The 19,345-nt window shown below is 40.7% G+C and overlaps 2 protein-coding genes across 4 annotated transcripts; one reads left to right on the top strand and one right to left on the bottom strand.

Annotated features, from left to right (window-relative positions):
* The first annotated feature begins 2,264 nt into the window (after nucleotides 1–2,264).
* Nucleotides 2,265–10,972, top strand: LOC118384625 (glutaryl-CoA dehydrogenase, mitochondrial-like). 2 transcript variants are annotated; one of them, XM_035771310.2, is made up of 12 exons: nucleotides 2,265–2,456; nucleotides 3,102–3,221; nucleotides 3,354–3,389; nucleotides 3,513–3,653; nucleotides 3,828–3,890; nucleotides 6,860–7,030; nucleotides 7,137–7,266; nucleotides 8,701–8,917; nucleotides 9,036–9,139; nucleotides 9,289–9,414; nucleotides 9,574–9,734; nucleotides 9,999–10,972. In XM_035771310.2, the coding sequence occupies exons 2-12, from the start codon at nucleotides 3,119–3,121 to the stop codon at nucleotides 10,070–10,072; spliced, it is 1,326 nt and encodes a 441-aa protein (XP_035627203.1). In that variant the 5' UTR covers nucleotides 2,265–2,456; nucleotides 3,102–3,118; the 3' UTR covers nucleotides 10,073–10,972. The 2 variants fall into 2 exon arrangements, with proteins under 2 accessions (XP_035627203.1, XP_035627204.1); XM_035771311.2 differs by lacking the exon at nucleotides 2,265–2,456 and adding an exon at nucleotides 2,489–2,507.
* Nucleotides 10,973–11,319: 347 nt separating this feature from the next.
* Nucleotides 11,320–18,085, bottom strand: LOC118384638 (synaptonemal complex central element protein 2-like). 2 transcript variants are annotated; one of them, XM_035771334.2, is made up of 5 exons: nucleotides 17,947–18,085; nucleotides 12,854–12,940; nucleotides 12,600–12,688; nucleotides 12,307–12,523; nucleotides 11,320–12,164 (listed from the first exon to the last, which is right to left on the bottom strand). In XM_035771334.2, exons 2-5 carry the CDS (start codon nucleotides 12,935–12,937, stop codon nucleotides 11,970–11,972), a joined length of 585 nt encoding a protein of 194 aa, XP_035627227.1. In that variant the 5' UTR covers nucleotides 12,938–12,940; nucleotides 17,947–18,085; the 3' UTR covers nucleotides 11,320–11,969. The 2 variants fall into 2 exon arrangements, with proteins under 2 accessions (XP_035627227.1, XP_035627226.1); XM_035771333.2 differs by lacking the exon at nucleotides 17,947–18,085 and adding an exon at nucleotides 13,254–14,080.
* Nucleotides 18,086–19,345: the final 1,260 nt, after the last annotated feature.

The raw sequence follows: 19,345 nt of genomic DNA on the forward strand, positions 1-19,345 counted from the left end.
ATGTCAGGACTGGAGTGGATGAACCGCTGTGAAAAGGGACTAGGAGTACGATACAGGTTTAAGCCTACTTGCTCAGTAATTTGTTTTCTAGTTTATCAGATTAATTGAGCTACACAATAAATATGTAAGAACTGTGTTGGACGTGCAGTCAAGTTCAAATATTATTTCCAAAAGAAAGAAGAATACTGGAATTGGTGCCTATCTATCCAACTCAGATGACTGGCAAACAATTACATTACACTGGAAGGCATTCCATTGGCACCATATCAACGTGGCTATTGTTCCAAATGTGTGACTGTCCTGGTAAAAAAGTTACATAATTCAGCATAACACCAGGTGACTATACACCATGTCAGTTTGTTTCTGTCTCAGCATGGCTGGTACCTTGAAGGTCTTACCTAAATGGGCATCTATCTCACTGCAGGATTCCTTAGGGCCTTTCAACAGCACACTGCTTCTGCCAAGTGTCACACAGGATTAAAGTGCTTTTTTCCCCAATTATTAATATATTTCATTCTCATTTAGTTACAGACCTTTTTCTAAATGTGGGATGGGGAGTTGCATGTCTGGCTGGAATCAACATCTCTTTGCACATTTAATTAACAACAATCATAAACAAACCTTCAATCAGCTTTGTAGAATTGTATAGCTCCATTATACTCTATCATATTAGTGCATGTTACATTGAGCTCATTACACAAATGTCAATGTGCTGCACTCTACTGGTAAAGTCAGGGCCCAACCTCTTAGAATAATATGAAAATGATCCTCATTTTATGATCCAGAGAGAAGGGCAAAGTCATGAGTGGTTGCTCAAGTAATCAGACTCGAGTGACTTAATGTTTAATTGTTATCTACAGGAAAAACGTTCCAAGTCATAGTCAAGTTAATGTATGGAATGATAAATTACAATCGTTTTTATCAGCTTGACAGGTCCATATGCAGTGATGTAAAGTACTTTGTAAAGTTCTACTTAAGTAGTATCTGTACTTTACGTTACTATTTATATGTTTGACTAGTTTCACTTTTACTTTACATTCCTAAAGAAAATAATGTATTTTTTAATCCATACATAGGGCGGCGCACAATTGGCCCAGCTTCGTCCACGTTTGGCCGGTATAGGTCGTCATTGTAAATAAGAAGTTGTTCTTAACTGGCTTGCCTTGTTAATTAAATTTTAAAAATGTAACTTTTTCCCGTACACCCAAAAATACTCCTTATATTTTGAATGCTTAGCAGGACAAGATTTTCCAATTCACTCTGATCTGGAGGACTCACTAAACCCCAATGCTTAATTTATAAATTATTTGTGTGTTGGAGTGTGCCCCTGGCTAATCCACAAATAAAAAATAAATGTAAACAATTATGGCGTCTGGTTTGATTAATATAAGGATTTTGAAATGATTTATACTTTTACTTTTGATACTTTATATTTTTAGCAATTACATTAACTGTTGATACTGATAGTTGTGGCTGCTTTGCGTGATATATTGTTCTCTACGTTCTCGCCCTTCGTGCTGTTGTCTATGCCCAATCATTTTTTGTGCCCAATAATGTTTTGTGCTCCTACCGTGCTGTGCTGCTGCCATGTTGTGTTGCTACCATGTTGTTATGTAGTGTTTTTACCATGCTGTGTTGCCATGTGTTGCTGCCATGCTATGTTGTTGTCTTAGGTCTCTTTATGTAGTGATGTGTGTTTTTGGCCTATATTTTTATTCAATTGATTTTACATTTTAATCCCGGCCCCGGTCCCCCATGAGACTTTTTGCCTTTTGGTAGGCCGTCATTGTAAATACGAATGTGTTCTTAACTGACTTGCATAGTTAAATAAAGGTTAAATAAAATAAATAAAAAATACATAAGTATATTTAACACCAATTATTTTAAGTTGTATTTTACTAGGTGACTCTCCCTTTTACTTCAGTCATTTTCTATTAAGGTATCTTTACTTTTACTCAAGTATGACAATTGGGTATTTTTTCCACCACTGTCCCTACGTTCTGAAAATAGTTCTGAACATGAATGTGGTCAATACATGAAAAGAACCCTCTCATAGCCACGCCTTTAATCTGCACGCCCCCGCCAATAAACCAATCAGAGCTTAATCAAAAACTACGCAACAACATGGAGAGACACAAGAAAGCAGCCATAGGGAGTGGTTCAATAGAGAAAAAAACGACCAATGCTTTTGCACAAAAAAAACATGTTTGAAGTTCATAATAATTTACTTCCCACTATCATTTACATTTGGTTCCAGACATACCATTAACATGTTATTTTATCATACTAAATGTGGATCAACGTAAATTTGCCACACTCAAAATGGCGACAGAACCTAACCATTCCTGACCTACGTAACGCAGGCGCCTGTGTTAACGTTTGTCCTCCTCTACCTTGTCAATTTGGAAAGGACTACCGAGGCCTGGGTCAAGGATCTCCAGCACTGTAAATTACAGGTCAGTCTATGTATTGAAGTTAGCTAATATATTTGGGACATTGATGAAACAGTAAGTTTGTGTTCGTGTCAAGTAAATAAACTCGATACTATGTTTTTACATCTTGATACTAGAGCAAGACTGACTTTCAAGCTAGTCTAGCTAACGTAAACTAACTAATCGTATTCATTTATCTGCATGCAGCATTTTTCTAAATAGCTAGCTCTTTTAGCTATCACAACTAAAATGTTAACATCAACTAACGTGGCCAACACACACAGTGAGGTGTGTTAATAGCTGCCAAGTTTCAGTTGCCTGCAGATCATCATTTATCTAGCCATGTACTTTGTAAATAGTTGGGATAGCTACTAGCTAGTGCTAATGTTATCTTGCGTAACAACTTGTCTGCCGACCACCACATCTCTTTTTCAACATTGTCGAAACTAATCACGACGTATTACTCCTCACTTATTACTCCTCAAACTATCCTATGCAGCTACATGAGTTCAATTTGCTAGTTGCTTTCTCCACCTGCTCTCTTAAATTACATAATTGTTAAAAGTTATAACCCATTATGTCTTTGCAATGACAACTATTTGAGTTTGTTGCATTGATTTATGGATTATTTTCTTCTAAAACGTTTTTCTCCTTGTTTTTCTCTCATAGAAATCTAGCTACCCATCATGGCACTGAGAAGCGCTGTGTGCCGTCTGCTGGTCAACCCCCAGAGATGTGCCATCATTTCAGCATCAAGATCTCAGGGATCAGCAGCACCTGCACAAAAGGGTATATATAACATTACTCAATAATGACCTTGCCATCATGAGAACACAATGGTAGCAGTTTTAAAAAGCCATTCTTACAATCATCATGCCTCTTTTTGTCGGGTGAAGTACTCAATCTGTGTCTTTTCCACAGATGCAGAGAAAGCTAGTGAGAAGAAGGCTAAAGCACGTATGTTGATATCAACTCCTTTCAGATAAATCATACATATATTGCCCTTCTACAATTTTTGGGGTCTGATTGCTATTCAATTGTGCTTCTCTGCTCTATGATCCTTCTCTACTGAACGACCAGCCAAGGTTCAGTTTAACTGGCGGGATGGCCTGGAGCTGGAGGGTCAGCTAACTGAGGACGAGATCATGATCCGAGACTCGTTCCGTGATTACTGTCAGGACAAACTCATGCCCCGCATTCTGATGGCCAACAGAAACGAAGGTGGGCCTGACTTTTGAGACACACCATCACCCAGCCCATTGAGCTATTGATGCCAATAACCTAGGAAGGAACCCTTAAGGATCAGTTTTGCCCTTTAAGATGGAATGTCAATATTATGAATTTTGTCAGTTATGCAAACCATGTCAACATAACAAGCTGCCTGTTTTGTCTTAGTGTTCCATCGAGACATTGTGTCAGAAATGGGGGAGCTGGGTGTCCTGGGCCCAACTATTAAAGGTGAGTCAATACCTTTGTGATCTGGAGGGTGGCCTTGCCGATATCCTGGACAGTAATAGTTTGAGAACATTCCAAGATTTGAAATACATATACATTACCAGGTAAATCATTTTTTTCTATATTTACAATTTAGATCAGCTATGCTGGCCTATGGGGTCCCTTGGGAAACCCAACTACTAAACCATCCAATGATGGGATTTATAAATAAATTATCTGGGCTCTCGAAAGGACTGATCTCCATTAGAGGTTGGCCGATTAATCGGCATGGCCGATTTAATTAGGACCGATTTCATGTTTTCATAACAATCGGTAACCTGTCTTTTTGGACGCCGATTACATTGCAATCATGAGGAAACTGCGTGGCAGGCTGACCACATGTTACGCGAGTGCAGCGTCAAAAGGACCTTGTGGCTCCAACGAGCCAAGATAAGATGCTAGCTAGTATTAAAATGATCTTGTATTAAAATGATCTTATAATAAAACAATCTTCACATAATCACTAGTTAACTACACATGGTTGATATTACTAGGTTAACTAGCTTGTCCTGCGTTGCAAATATTCAATGCGGTGCCTGTTATTTATCATCGAATCACAGCCTAATTAAACTTTGCCAAACAGGTGATGATTTAGCAAAAGCGCTTTTGCGATAAAAGCACATTTGTTGCACAAATGTTCCTAACCATAAACATCATTGCCTTTTTTAAAATCAATACACTGAAGTATATATTTTTTAAACCTGCATATTTAGTTGAAATAAATGCATGTTAGCAGGCAATATTAACTAGGGAAATTGTGTCACTTCTCTTGCGTTCATTGCAAGCAGAGTCAGGGTATATGCAACCGTTTGGGCCGCCTGGCTCGTTGCAAATTGTGATTCTTCCTAACAAAGACCGTAGTTAATTTGCCAGAATTTTACATAATTATGACATAACATTGAAGGTTGTGCAATGTAACAGCAATATTTAGACTTGTGGTTGCCACCCGTTTGGCAAAATACGGAATGGTTCTGAAAGACTAAATGTTTTGTTTTCTAAATTATAGTTTCCGGATTTGACCATATTAATGACCAAAGGCTCGTATTTCTGTGCGTTTATTATAATTAAGTCTATGATTTGATATTTGATAGAGCAGTCTGAGTGAGTGGGGGTAGGCAGCAGCAGGCTCGTAAGCATTCATTCAAACCACACTTTACTGCATTTGCGAGCAGCTCTTAGCAATGCTTGAAACACAGCGCTGTTTATGACTTCAAGCCTATCAACTCCCAGGATTAGGCTGGCAATACTAAAGTGCCTATAAGAACATCCAATAGTCAAAAAGGTATATGAAATACAAATGGTATAGAGAGAAATAGTCAACGTGTCATAATTCCTATAATAACTACAACCTTAAACTTCTTAACTGGGAAAATTGAACCACCAGCTTTCATATGTTCTGAGCAAGGAACTTAAGTGTTGAGGATCAGCGGGGTGGAGATGTTGTTACCTACCCCCAGGTGGTGAGGGTAGGTAACAACATCTCCACCCCTCCGATCCTCAACACTGGGGCCCCACAAGGGTGCGTTCTCAGCCCTCTCCTGTACTCCCTGTTCACCCATGACTGCGTGGCCATGCACACCTCCAACTCAATCATGAAGTTTGCAGACAACATTACAGTGGTAGGCTTGATTACCAACAATGACGAGACAGCCTACTGGAGGAGGTGAGGGCCCTCGGAGTGTGGTGTCAGGAAAATAACAGGGGGAGGCGGAGCAGCCCCCTATCCACATCGACGGGACAGTAGTGGAGAAGGTGGAAAGTTTTAAGTTCCTCGGCGTACACATTACGGACAAACTGAAATGGTCCACCCACACAGACAGCGTTCAACCTCAGGAGACTGAAGAAATTTGGCTTCTCTCCAAAAACACTCACAAACTCTTACAGATGCACAATCGAGAGCATCCTGTCAGGCTGTATCACCGCCTGGTACGGCAACTGCTCCACCCACAACCGTAAGGCTCTCCAGAGGGTAGTGAGGTCTGCACAACGCATCACCGGGGGCAAACTACTTGCCCTCCAGGACACCGACATCACCCGATGTCACTCATTCTGAGCTAGCTATTAAAAACGTTTGGTTCACAGATCTTGTTGAATCTGAATAACCTTTTAACTGGAACAGAATATGGAAAAATAAGTCATCCTGTAATCCAAGCCATCAATTTATACATTATAAGTTTGTTCACAGACTGTATTTAACACCAAGAAAATATTTAATGATGAAATTGGCCCCAACTCCATATGCTGTGTGAGTGCCCTGCAGTTATATGCTTCTGGGGCAAAGGTACAAGTGCGATGTGCATGAATGTAAATATTCAATGTTTGATGATAGCTCCTTGAATCTCTCAATCAATCAGAGATGATTGATGGCTCTTAGATGGCAATCACCCCACTCTCCAAGTTCGCCAGTGGATACAGTTACTGTTAGAAGTTATAATTATCGACAGCGAGAATGAATGGTGCTACTCAAGGAACAATTGAGGCTTGGACAAATATACTTGACTCTAAACTGGTGAGCGGGATGGGAATGGGTGGGAAACATGGTTGGCTGTTTTTTTTATATCACTTAAACTCTGTATTTCTTACAGTTTTCTTTATTTTAATTTGAGTGACAGCCTACATGTTTTATAAACGTATAATTTGAAATGGATAATGTACCTGTAAGCCCCCCGGGGGTTATATCATTCTCTGTAAGCTTTCAAAGAGGGATTTTGTTTTCTGTGAAATGGACTTTAGTCATTTTGATCACAAAATGTTAAAGGCTATTTGTTTTTGAGAATCAACTATATGTGTGATGCCAAAATAATTCAAATATAGATAATGTAAATTAGATAATTAATTGTAGATTCACTTAATTCCATTTTAATGTAGGCCTACTGTTTGTTTTGGAGGTTATTGCCTATGATGTGACCTCTCTCCCTCTACACTTTGACCAGGCTATGGCTGTGCTGGGACGAGTTATGTGGCCTACGGTTTGATCGCGAGGGAAGTGGAGAGGGTGGACAGTGGCTACCGCTCTGTCATGAGTGTGCAGTCCTCCTTGGTCATGCACCCTATCTACGCGTACGGTACCGAAGAGCAGAAGGAGAAGTGGCTGCCCAGGCTGGGTAAGGAGGAGGGGACATCCACATCCCTTAAGCCTCATCTTAAATGATGCACAGTCCTGTTTGTATCTGGGTGTATTTGTCCTGTAATGCGTCCTCTACCTCCCAGCACGTGGAGAGATCCTGGGCTGTTTTGGGTTGACTGAGCCCAACCACGGCAGTGACCCCGGTGGCATGGAGACCCGTGCTAAGTTCAACCCCTCCAGCCGCACCTTCACTCTCACTGGCTCCAAGACCTGGTGAGTAGAAATGGGAGACTGTACTTCATTCACTACATAGTAGTGCTAGGGAGAAAAAATCAATAGTTACATGTCGCAATATTATTTTTGACGATATTGTGTTATATATATATATATATATATATATATATTTATTATTATTTTTTGCTAGATGGTGCTAGTTGTCTGTACCTGCACCAAAACTCTGGTATTTTTCATCTTATAGCTTGTTCTCCATCTTCTTTTTAAACAGTGAGCCACCATGTCTTCAGCACTTTTATTTCCTGACTGATCAAAACAAATTTTCTCATGCTTTCTCATCTCTCTGCAGCAGACATATAGTGAGCAATATGTTTGGAACATAACCTTGCAATAAAATCGCAGTATTGAATCACAATACATGAGAATTGCAATACATATTGTATCGTCACCTAAATATCACGATAATAGTGTAGCGGGAGGTCCCTTGTAATTCCCAGCCCTACTACATAGTGACGGAAACAGTTCATCACCCCGTGAGGACTTCAGGACTGACTGGACAGAGATGTATGTAGCTGGATAGCAGGCATTAGGAGAACCGTGATGTTTAGATGTGATGTACTCAGTGTTTTGTGATGTACCCAGTGCAAAGAACTTTAGAATTGCTTCCTATAAATAGCCAATGGATTATATAACAGAACAAACACCTACAGACCACAAACATTGATGAAGGCTACCTTTGTCTCAACACCTTGGAATGCATTCCTCTACTGATTGAAAAGACTACCTATTCATGAAACATCAAGAATAGGCCACTTCCAAAAATTCTGAAGAATAGGAATATATGCTTTCTATTATACAGAAATCTTCAGAGTTTTTGTATTCATTAGAGCAATTTTTTAAATTTATATTTTTATGTATTTTTAAAATAAAAAAACCCAAGATCAAGTGGTTTGGCTCTTATCTAAATTGTAAACATTTCACTCTGTAAACTAGTCCACAGGGTGGTGCTGTTCACAAATATATTAATGCTAGGTGCATGAATATTAGGTTCCCCTCAGTTCCCCTTTACTCGGGTTTCACAGAGTGTTATGATTCTGAACTGAGAGACGTCAGCAGTGACTGAACTGGACTTTGTGGTTGTATACTTAACCATTGAGTGCATTGGCCCTCACATTGCGTAAGCTTAACACTGAATAAATACATGTTAATTGGTAACCTGGGCCTGTAGTTCATGTTTTATATATTTAATGTAACACTGTTTCCTCTGGGGAAATGCAGCTTCAACAACTTCAACAAAATGCTTAGTTTGACATTGAGTACGTGGTTCTGTTCAATTCTCCCATCACGTCTTGTGAAACTTATGCAAAACTGTCCTCATATAGCCCTAGAAACCAGGCTCACTCTGTAGCATACTGATAAAATAGCTCCTCCCTAAATTGCAATGCCTTCCCTCATCTCCTTCACCTTCGTCAGGATCACCAACTCCCCTGTGGCGGACATCGCTGTGGTCTGGGCCAAGTGTGACGATGGGAAGGTGTGTGGCTTCATCCTGGAGCGCGGTATGAAGGGCTTCACCACACCCAAGATCGAGGGCAAGTTCTCTCTGAGGGCGTCTGCCACTGGCATGATCATCATGGACGAGGTGGAGGTTCCTGAGGAGAACCTGCTGCCCAAAGTCTCTGGCCTGGGGGTGAGTAGAGGCCAGGATTACCGCTCTCATGTACTGACTTTTATGTGGATGGCCAGACTTTCTTATAATGCTGTTTAACCTTGTTGGTATATAAATGTTTTGTCCTCCTTGGCTCTAGGGTCCCTTTGGTTGCCTGAACAATGCCCGGTATGGCATCGCCTGGGGTTCACTAGGTGCTGCAGAGTTCTGCTTCCACGCGGCTCGTCAGTACACACTCGACAGGTGAGGATTCTGCGGCTACTATTGGTATGGGATGTTTTGGATGAGCAGGACCGAGCAAAAGTCTGTAGCTCTTGAATCTTATTTTGTTTTCTCAGCTTTTCTGAGTGAACTTAAGATGTTCTGCTACTCATGATATTTGTTAATCTCAGAATCCAGTTTGGAGTACCCCTGGCCAGAAACCAGCTGATGCAGAAAAAGATGGCCGACATGTTGACAGAAATCACCATTGGTCTGCAGGCCTGTCTACAGCTGGGGAGACTCATCGACGCCAAAAAGTAAGAGGGAACTGGAAATGATGTGACATAATTGTCTTGTAGTGTGACACCACCTTTTAACAAATAACTACACACCATAGGGGAAGTACAATTTCAGGTTGTTTCAGAGTGAATAGAACCTGAGGAGACTTATCTCATATGTCTTCTCTCCTCCCTCAGGGCAGCCCCTGAGATGATCTCTATGCTAAAGAGGAACAGCTGTGGGAAGTCCCTGGACATCGCCCGGCAGGCCAGAGACATGCTGGGAGGAAACGGCATCTCTGATGAGTACCACATCATCCGCCATGTTATGAACCTGGAGGCCGTCAACACATACGAAGGTGAGGAGAAAGAAGGCCATAACCAGGTCTAAGAGGATATGGATGTGGAAGCAAAACTGTTTTATCGTGGTTTATTTACTCACCAGTAGAGGTCAGTAATATGTCATTTACAATAAATAAATAGGTCATATGGGAAAACCATTGAACTTTCCACAATATTATCAAATGAGAAAACAAAATGTCTCTCTCCCCTTATATAGTTGCTCAACTTCAGCAACAGCACTGTTCCACATGGTTCCTTATATTGTTTTCTTTGTCTTCCAGGTACCCATGACATCCATGCCCTGATTCTGGGCAGAGCCATCACTGGACTGCAGTCTTTCACTGTTAATAACTAACTGCCTGCTGCTAGTGCTCAAACAGACCACTATCAGAAACCTCAAGTCAATCTGTTCCTTAAACAAAGGACAAGTAGTTCTACACTGCTTTTATGGCTTGTCTTCTACAGTAACACTAATGCTAATGTTTCCTCTCTCTTGAGTTTGTAGATTATGGGCTGGTTTTCTGGACACAGATTAAGCTTGGTCCTGGACTAAAAAGCATGCTCAATGGAGAATCTTGATTGAAATGGCTTTTTAGACCAGGACTAGGCTTAGTCTGTGTCCGGGAAACCAGTCCTAAATCTTTATTTTATGCGAATGACCAGGTCGGGTATTAAAGGCAAGTCTATCATCGATCTCATGGACAATTCATGAGTGTAATTATTTCAACTTGAAAAACAAAGCTATTTTTCTACTCTCATAAAACCCTAGTACTTACTGGTTTGTTTGGACAATTTCTGTCTAGAATGTGTTTGAAATAGTTTACTATACGGTGGAAGTTGAAATGGTTCAGAATGAATCGCTTGTTTCCTCACAGCATTTGTAGTAAAATGGTTGTTGGACAAACATTTTAAAATTAGGTCATGATCCATACGTGTCCTGAGTTTTTAGAACTGTGATGGTACGAATGACCAGTTATTGAATGCCAAATAATTGATACTGCATGTACTGTTAGAGTTAGGGGGAAAAAAGTTAAATAAATGAAAGCAGTTTAAATAATCATGCCGTTGTATTTGTGACCATTTAGGCAGATCCGAGAAATGTGTATTTGGGGTATTCCATGAAAAGTGTAATTTTGCATCCCTTTGATATAGAAATTGTGCACCACTATTGAATTTTAAAAGCCTGTTACATTAAATGAAGTGCCTTTTAATATAGATCACACGGAGTGTTCAATAAATCAGATTTCTATTATGACTCGCTAAATGGCCTATATTCAGTACGTTGACATGCTCCTCTGTGCACTCTGACTTCTGGAAGATTTTAACGCACTTAAACTCAAACGTTTTCCCCATCACTGAAGTTGTAGTTATTTTGTTGCTTTGACAAGGTCATTTGCAAATACTTATTTAATGTGATTAGTGATTTATCTGTACATTAAAGTCAACACTTGTGAACTGAACTCTTATATTTCTAAACATTGAACATCTAATAGTCAAATCCTAGTGTAAAAGTAGATTCTCCTCTTTTTGGACATTTTCTGGTGTTTTGTGATGGAAAACTGAGTGGGTCGAATAACACGTCAACCCCGTTACCCATGGATAGACAGGCTAGAATAACACGTCAACCCCGTTACCCATGGATAGACAGGCTAGAAATGTTTTAACAATTTTAATGTTGGGTGAAGCTTGCATTCAATTGCCACTGTTGCACACAAGCTTCCATTCCCCCTGTCACAAGGGATTTTATAGCTGCTTTAAGAAGTCATCAACCCTGTTACTTTATTTCGCACTTAATATGCCCTTACTATAGTAATTATTTTTATTTGACATCTTTTGATAGAAAAACTTTCTTTAATGAAGTTCTCTGCTCTTTATGACAGCATGTTCAAAAAATAATAATTATACCAAGTTACACTTCTCCAAAGGCAGCGAATTGGTGGACTGACCCATAGGCATTAAGGTGAATGTTTTTGATTCTAAACTGGGCACAAACCTATATTCTGGCCCATTAAATATGTTCTATAATGCTATTTGGTGATGGGTATGAACAAAAAAATATCCACACTAGTTATGTAATAAATAATTTTTATAAACAAAAGCTTCCAACACCCACTCAGTTTACAACCACTGTTTTATGTTATATTTGACATATACCACAGTCAAACAAACAAGGCATTGCTTTAATTATTCCAGACCTCCCAGAAGTTGGGATGCTATTAGGCAGTTCAAATAAATTAATGGCTGGGTAGATGTCAGTTCTTAGCTGTCCGCTGCAGGCTGTTGTTAATGGCTGATAAGGTCTGACTGGCTCCCTGCAGCTCCATACTGAGCTGACTGCACCGCTCCAGAACCTCAGACAGCTCCTGCAGATTGGCCTCCATCCCACGGCCATGTTCCTCATAGCTGCTGAACATCTGCTCCTTCACCTGTTGGCACACCTCACTCACCTGGGGAGGAACCCACGCGCGCACTCGTCACAGTCGCTCTCCTTCACATAAACATTAGGCTAGACTCAATCTAAATGCATTCTTTTTTAACTACCAAAAAATATGACCATGTGCTTTTTACTCAATAGTAGGACAGTGATACCTTATTCATTAACTTGTTCTCGAAGGTGGTCATGATTTCCTGGTCCATGGCTCGGCTCTGGTTGATTCGCTCTATCAGATCCTGGGCCTTCTTCCCTATTTCCTCTATTGTTGAACTGAGAACAGTTGTAGCCCCCTCACCTGGGCGCTCGCTGGAGATACTGTTGTGTACGTCACGTCTATTGGATATGTTTGAAATGTCGATGCCGGAGTCCTCACTTCCATTAAAAAAAAAACGTTAAATACTTAACAGAACACATAATGAATAATGCTTTAAACCCAGTAACGCCATACCGTTGCTGTCCATGGCTTTCGTCCAGTGTCACAAACGAAAATGTCTCATCGGGGATGTTCTGTTCTGGCCCATGTCCTTGTTCAGGGTCCTAAGAATACAGGGATAAATGTCAATCAAACCATAACATTTTCTGATCCCTGTAATATACATTGACAATGTGTACAGTTGTCAAAAATAAGTAGCAAATGATTCAAAGGTGCAAGATCTCAGTCATTCAGAGTTGAGCTGGACAGTCATATTTTCCTTAATTTACCTTGGGTGATGAAGGATGATGATGACAAGGTTTTGGTGTAGACTGAAAGGTACGTGCTGGCTTTCCAAAGAGGAGCTGGGACATTGTCTATGAGCAAAATGTTGCATAGGAAAAATAAATGCAACCGGTATGGAAGTTAGATCATTCTGTAACAACTCAACCAAACCACTTTCTCTAACCTTCTCTGACTCAACTTCTTTAACGTTACATTGGGCTATGCTGGCCAGCTAGCCTAGCTAGGCATAATACTAACATTCAGACTGATCTGATCATGACAAAACCAAATAGGTATCCAGTCTCGAGTTTTGTCAAGGGTAAATCATGTGGTGGTAACCAAAATATTAGGAATATTTAGCGAAACTCCATTGGAAACAACAAAATACTGTTGCTGGCTACTTACCAAAAAGAATATGTATATTATTCAGTTGCACTGTGTCATAAAAGTTTTCGTCAGAACTGTCTGGCCACCTCGAAAATTGCGCGCGAAAAACGGGTTCTGGAGGACACGTGCTGTGAACTGGTTCGTTGTCAACGTAGATTCGGAACAATACTGTATCGTGCACCAACACGCATTCTGAATGATTGAATGCATATTCTTTAAAACAATTATCAAAGAAACACATTTTTATCATCAAAAATCATATTCAAATGAATTGTCAACTGTGAGGCTGGGGTCCGGTCAAGACAGTGGGAGAAAAACATTTTACAGTCGAAGTCGGAAGTTTACATACACCTCACCTTAGCCAAATACATTTAAATTCAGTTTTTCACAATTCCTGACATTTCATCCTAGTAAAAATTCCCTGTCTTAGGTCAGTTAGGATCAACACTTTTTATTTTAAGAATGTGAAATGTCAGAATAATAGTAGAGAGTATGATTTATTTAAGCTTTTATCACATTCCCTGTGGGTCTGAAGTTTACATACACTCAATTAGTATTTGGTAGCATTGCCTTTAAATTGTTTAACTTGGGTCAAACGTTCAGGTATCCTTCCAGAAGCTTCCCACAATAAGTTGGGTGAATTTTGGCCCATTCCTCCTGACAGAGCTGGTGTAACTGAGTCAGGTTTGTAGGCCTCCTTTCTCACACACTCTTTTTCAGTTCTGCCCACATATTTTCTATGGGATTGGGGTCAGGGCTTTGTGATGACCACTCCAATACCTTGACTTTGTTGTCCTTAAGCCATTTTGCCACAACTTTGGAAGTATGCTTGGGGTCATTGTTCATTTGGAAAACCCATTTGCGACCAAGCTTTAAATTCCTAACTGATGTCTTGAGATGTTGCTTCAATATATCCACCTAATTTTCCTCCCTCATGATGCCATTGTAGGAGAGTTAAAAAGGTTTTTCCATCCAACTTCAAATTATTAGAAAAGTACACAACGGAGAACAGAACAACCAGATTGAGGGTCAGTGGCAAAAGCCTGTGAACAGTTCAGACAGATGGGGGAAGTCAGATCGATATGATTGCCACTTACTTTATTTTTGGTGTCTATTTTTAATTGTTGCGCTACTGGTGCTGCCTGTTGATGTTCGGTAGGCAGCTACAGTAGCTGAATAATGTTAACATCTTCGGGTTGTGTTTCATTAAATGTATTTTATTTCATCTGGGTGCTTGCGTCACCTACTAACACCCTGGTACCACCCGTAGCTCCCGTTCTCCTCAGTCCAACAAAACACAGAGTACAACTTGTCAGATGGTGCATTGGAGACTGATGTGTTCCTGTCTTTTCACAATACTATTGCAGATCAACATAAAAGCCAAAAACATTACATTTACATTTAAGTCATTTAGCAGACGCTCTTATCCAGAGCGACTTACAAATTGGTGCATTCACCTTATGACATCCAGTGGAACAGCCACTTTACAATAGTAAAGAAAAAGACAGCCATGGTGTTGCTCTTCATTTCTTGGTTCTCCTGTGGTACATATAAGACCCGCTACACCATCTATTTTGTGAAGTGCACACGTCCCTCCTGCAGCAAAAAGCACCCCCACAACATGATGCTGCCACCCCCGTGCCTCACGGTTGGAATGGTGTTCTTCCACTTGCAAGCCTCCCCCTTTTTCCTCCAAACATAACGATGGTCATTATGGACAAACAGTTATTTTTTGTTTCATCAGACCAGACAACATTTCTCCAAAAAGTAAGATCTTTGTCCCCATGTGCAGTTGCAAACCATAGTCTGGCTTTTTAATGGCGGTTTCGGAGCAGTGGTTTCTTTCTTGCTGAGCGGCCTTTCAGGTTCTGTCGATATAGGACTCGTTTTACTGTGGATATAGATACCTTTTTACCTGTTTCCTCCAGCATCTTCACAAGGTCCTTTGCTGTCGTTCTGGGATCGATTTGCACTTTTCGCACCAAAGTACGTTCATCTCTAGGAGACAGAACGCGTCTCCTTCCTGAGCGGTATGACGGCTGCGTGGTCCCATGGTGTTGATGCTTGCATACTATTGTTTGTACATATGAATATGGTACCTTCAGGGAAATTGGTCCCAAGGATGAACCAGACTTGTAGAAGTCTACTATTTTTTTCTGAGGTCTTGGCTGATTTCTTTAGATTTTCCTATGATGTCAAGCAAAGAGGCACTGGGTTTGAAGGTAGGCCTTGAAATACATCCACAGGTACACCTCCAATTGACTCAAATTATGTCAATTAGCCTATCAGAAGCTTCTAAAGCCATGACATCATTTCCTGGAATTTTCCAAGCTGTTTAAAGGCACAGTCAACTTAGTGTATGAAACTTCTGACCCACTGGAATTGTGATACAGTGAATTAAGTGAACTAGTCTGTCTAAACAATTGTTGGAAAAATGACTTGTGTCATGCACAAAGTAGATGTCCTAACCGAGTTACCAAAACTATAGTTTGTTGACAAGAAATGTGTGGAGTGGTTGAAAAATTAGTTTTAATGACTCCAACCTAAGTGTTTGTAAATTTCCGACTTCAACTGTAGCTAGAGCACCAGAGACGAGGTATTTTCAGGATGAACTTTGTGTGATCAAACAAACTTTAAAGTACATCCATCTGCAGTAGCTTAATCTGCTTTGGCGACTTTGACGCAATGTCTGGGTCAAACTGATTGATGAGCGGTGTTGTATTGCAAGAATGCCATAGCAAACATTGGAAATGTGTATTTGGCTGGCTCATCTACACAGTGATTTGTCCTGGCAGGGGCTCAGCGGTCATTTAACCCATGCAGTGTCCTTTCAGTTCCATTCCGAGTAAAGCAGATTCAATCCGGGACCATGGAAGAATCGTGTTAAATGTCAAGCGCGCTATAAAAGGTAACTTCCAGTTCAGCCGAAATATGCAGCGTTCACCTTGAATGTCGTCTCTGCGAACGCAGAAACATTTCCTTTCAAAGGTGCATTGCCGAAAGGCAATGAAGGATTGATCGTATTGAATCTCGGCCTAACATCCTTTATATCTCAACATACCATAGCCTACTAGGTGTGTCTGATGTGCATTCTTTCATTTATTTAGAGGCTTCTTGGTGAAAGAAGTGATTCGCAAACTGGAATTCCACCCCCAACATCTCTCAAACATCTCCGCACAGATAGTCTACAGGCACGCAGAAAGGAGGGGGGTATATTGGTCCGCTAAAACACGACTAGTAAAGGCCCAGTGCACTACTTCTGTGAAAAATAACGAAAGCAGGTGGCATGTGCATTCACATACACACGTACATGAAGTATACACAACTTGAGAAGAGGTCCGCATTATGTTGCAATATGTAGATATATTGGGCCAACAGAACAAAACGTTGTCAAAGTTCAGGAGATAATCTCTGGAGGTATTCCAGTGGCTCTAGCAGTTTAAATCCATCAGGAAATGAAGGACATGGGGTGGTCAGATAAAGGCTTGTCTCATAGAGGGAATAAAACCTCTAATCGCTTCAGATTCTGCTTCTTTGCATGTCTACTGCTGCTTTGAAAATGGGGAATTATGAAACAGATAAATACCATACATGCCCAAGCCTGCTCTCTACCTAAGGAAATAGAAGTCAGTCACTGAATATGAACCAGTGTAGCTCCTATTTTGGTAGAAATTATTCGTAGCGTAATAATAATAATACATTCATTTGATAGGGACAGTCTATATTTACACATTGAGGCCATGAACTGTATGATCATTTCCAGTTAGGATTTGGCTCATGAGGTTGCGTTTCAAAATCTGCTAACAATTAGCGCTTACAAATACAAATCTAGTCTATGATGGGAAAGCATTAAAGGCCAAAAGGCTTTTTCATTTATGAGCCCTGAATTATTCCCGGCGGAGAAGTATATTCCCTCTAAAACAATCGAGTGGAGATGAACAACTACATGTTTTAAAGATGAAAGTAGGTTTATATTGAATAGGAAATGTCTACAATATTTCATAAACAACATAGATTAAACAAATTCGTCCACTACATGCGATCGTGTGTCGATTAACTCCTGTTAACTACGATTAACTCCTGATAATCTCCTGTAAAGGTTCTAATTGGCATGATTTTCACGCCATGAGTCCTTAGTACATTTAAGGAGACATTTCTTGGTAATGTAAATCCATCAACTATAGCATTAAGGGAACATTATCAACTACATCTAGCTGATACAGGTTGGCTGTTTAAGTGGAGGCTGGATAAAGTTTATCCCTTGAGTGATGAACAGTGCGCGGTCTAGGAATAGAACTGTTTCCTACCGCGTGAAAATTGGTTGGGTTCATTACAGAACCAAGGACAGAGACAGAGGGATGACAAAGAAGCGTGTCAAAGGAAAACTCCAGGGGGACTGATTTATGAACATGGACATTAATTTCAGATGGACATCCAAAAGTTCTCTCCCAATTAGGGACCTTTAAACAAATCTAAGCAAAGACAGTTTCATCAAAACAGCGGTCGTCCAAAATCAAGGTAAGCAGCTAACGCTTGTATTGTCAAAATGGTATTGAAATCGTTTTGAAGTAATATCTCCATAAATGAAACTACATTTGGTGGAGATATTAACATATATACATGTTTCATGCTTTTCAATCCCCTTTAGGATCATTCGAACTGAGACATCAAAGAAGTTGAGACTTGAGTGTTGCACGGATTCAAGACTCACCACCAATCAAGTCCTTGTCTTGGTGTTGGGGGGGGATTGCCTCATCTCCGGACATCAGCGGGTTTATCATCATTAGAGCTATATCGTTTAGGCTACTTTTCCATAATGAATGCCCTCAATTTCACCAGTTTTAATTTCAATGATGAGGCACATGCTTCCCCACTAGTCTACAAATTCGACATACTAGTCGGGACGGAAGACCCGCTGTACAAGGAATATAAACCGGCAGTCCGGGACCTCATTCCGTTGCCAAAGGCAGTGGTCTACCTGCTGATTGCAGCACTGGTAGTGGTAGGAGTCGCCTATGCTATAGTTGGACATCTGATCAAGGACCTGGCCCTTGATATAACAGGTATGAACTTAAAATTTTCGAAAATCAGGTGGAAATATAACTAATCTATGTAGTTGTTAGGCTGATCCATCGCAATGTATAAGTGTACCAAATAACTTGTGTCAAATAGGCATAAGCCTAAGCTTTTCTATGCAAAATGGCAACATGACTAGCTAACACAGAGATGATCAGGGGCACTAGTCCTGAAGGAAATGTACTTATCTCCAGTGTCCCCTCTGTTTACCCCTTTCATCAGAATGTCTTCTTGGCCCCACTGACGAGGACCTAGAGAAGAACAGAAATCCGGAGTGCTTCATTGCCAGACACCCCCCCATAGTCCTGACCCACAATGCTTTCCACGTGTGGGACACAGATGATGTGGGCTTCCCCATGCCCCTGGATGAGAGCCCCCCGGGCAGCCCTTTGCTGTTTCCTACAATCCCCTACATCCCCTTCTTCCCCACCCATGGCACTGGCAACAACAGCCCTGCTGCCCTGGCCATAGACAGCAGCCCCTGGCCTGGGTACTCTAACTCCCTCCCCAGCGAGATCTGAAAGGAGCCAGCACCAACTCCCTCCAGCCCTTTGGTCACTGGTTGATTCTGATTACACCAAGCTCGTCACAGGACTCAACAGACCTACTTAAGGTTATTAACAAGACAACTAAATGGGTTGAAATGTTAACACCACACAGCAACCAAAGCTTTACAAAGGAGTTTTTGAAGACAACTTTCATGCTGGTGCTATACAGTATCATCCTGTACTGACACGTAGAATTGTCTACTGCAGGGTTTCTTAATTAAACTATGGGTTGGGACCTTGAGTGGGCCCTGGGTATGTGAAAGGAGGGTCATGAGTTATAAGGATACATCTACAATCACACACTATTTATTCTTAATTTGGGTCATGGGAGGATGGTCAATTTCTCATTTGCGTCTCGAGCTGAAAAAGTTTAATAACCCCTGGTCTACTGAATGGACCCTGTGCAGGACAGGGGTTAATCAATGGCTATTGCCATGAGATGATGATTTAAAGATGTGCAACACATTCAAAATGATCCAGACTGAT

Source organism: Oncorhynchus keta, chromosome 5 (assembly GCF_023373465.1).
Source record: "Oncorhynchus keta strain PuntledgeMale-10-30-2019 chromosome 5, Oket_V2, whole genome shotgun sequence".
Classification (NCBI taxonomy): domain Eukaryota; kingdom Metazoa; phylum Chordata; class Actinopteri; order Salmoniformes; family Salmonidae; genus Oncorhynchus; species Oncorhynchus keta.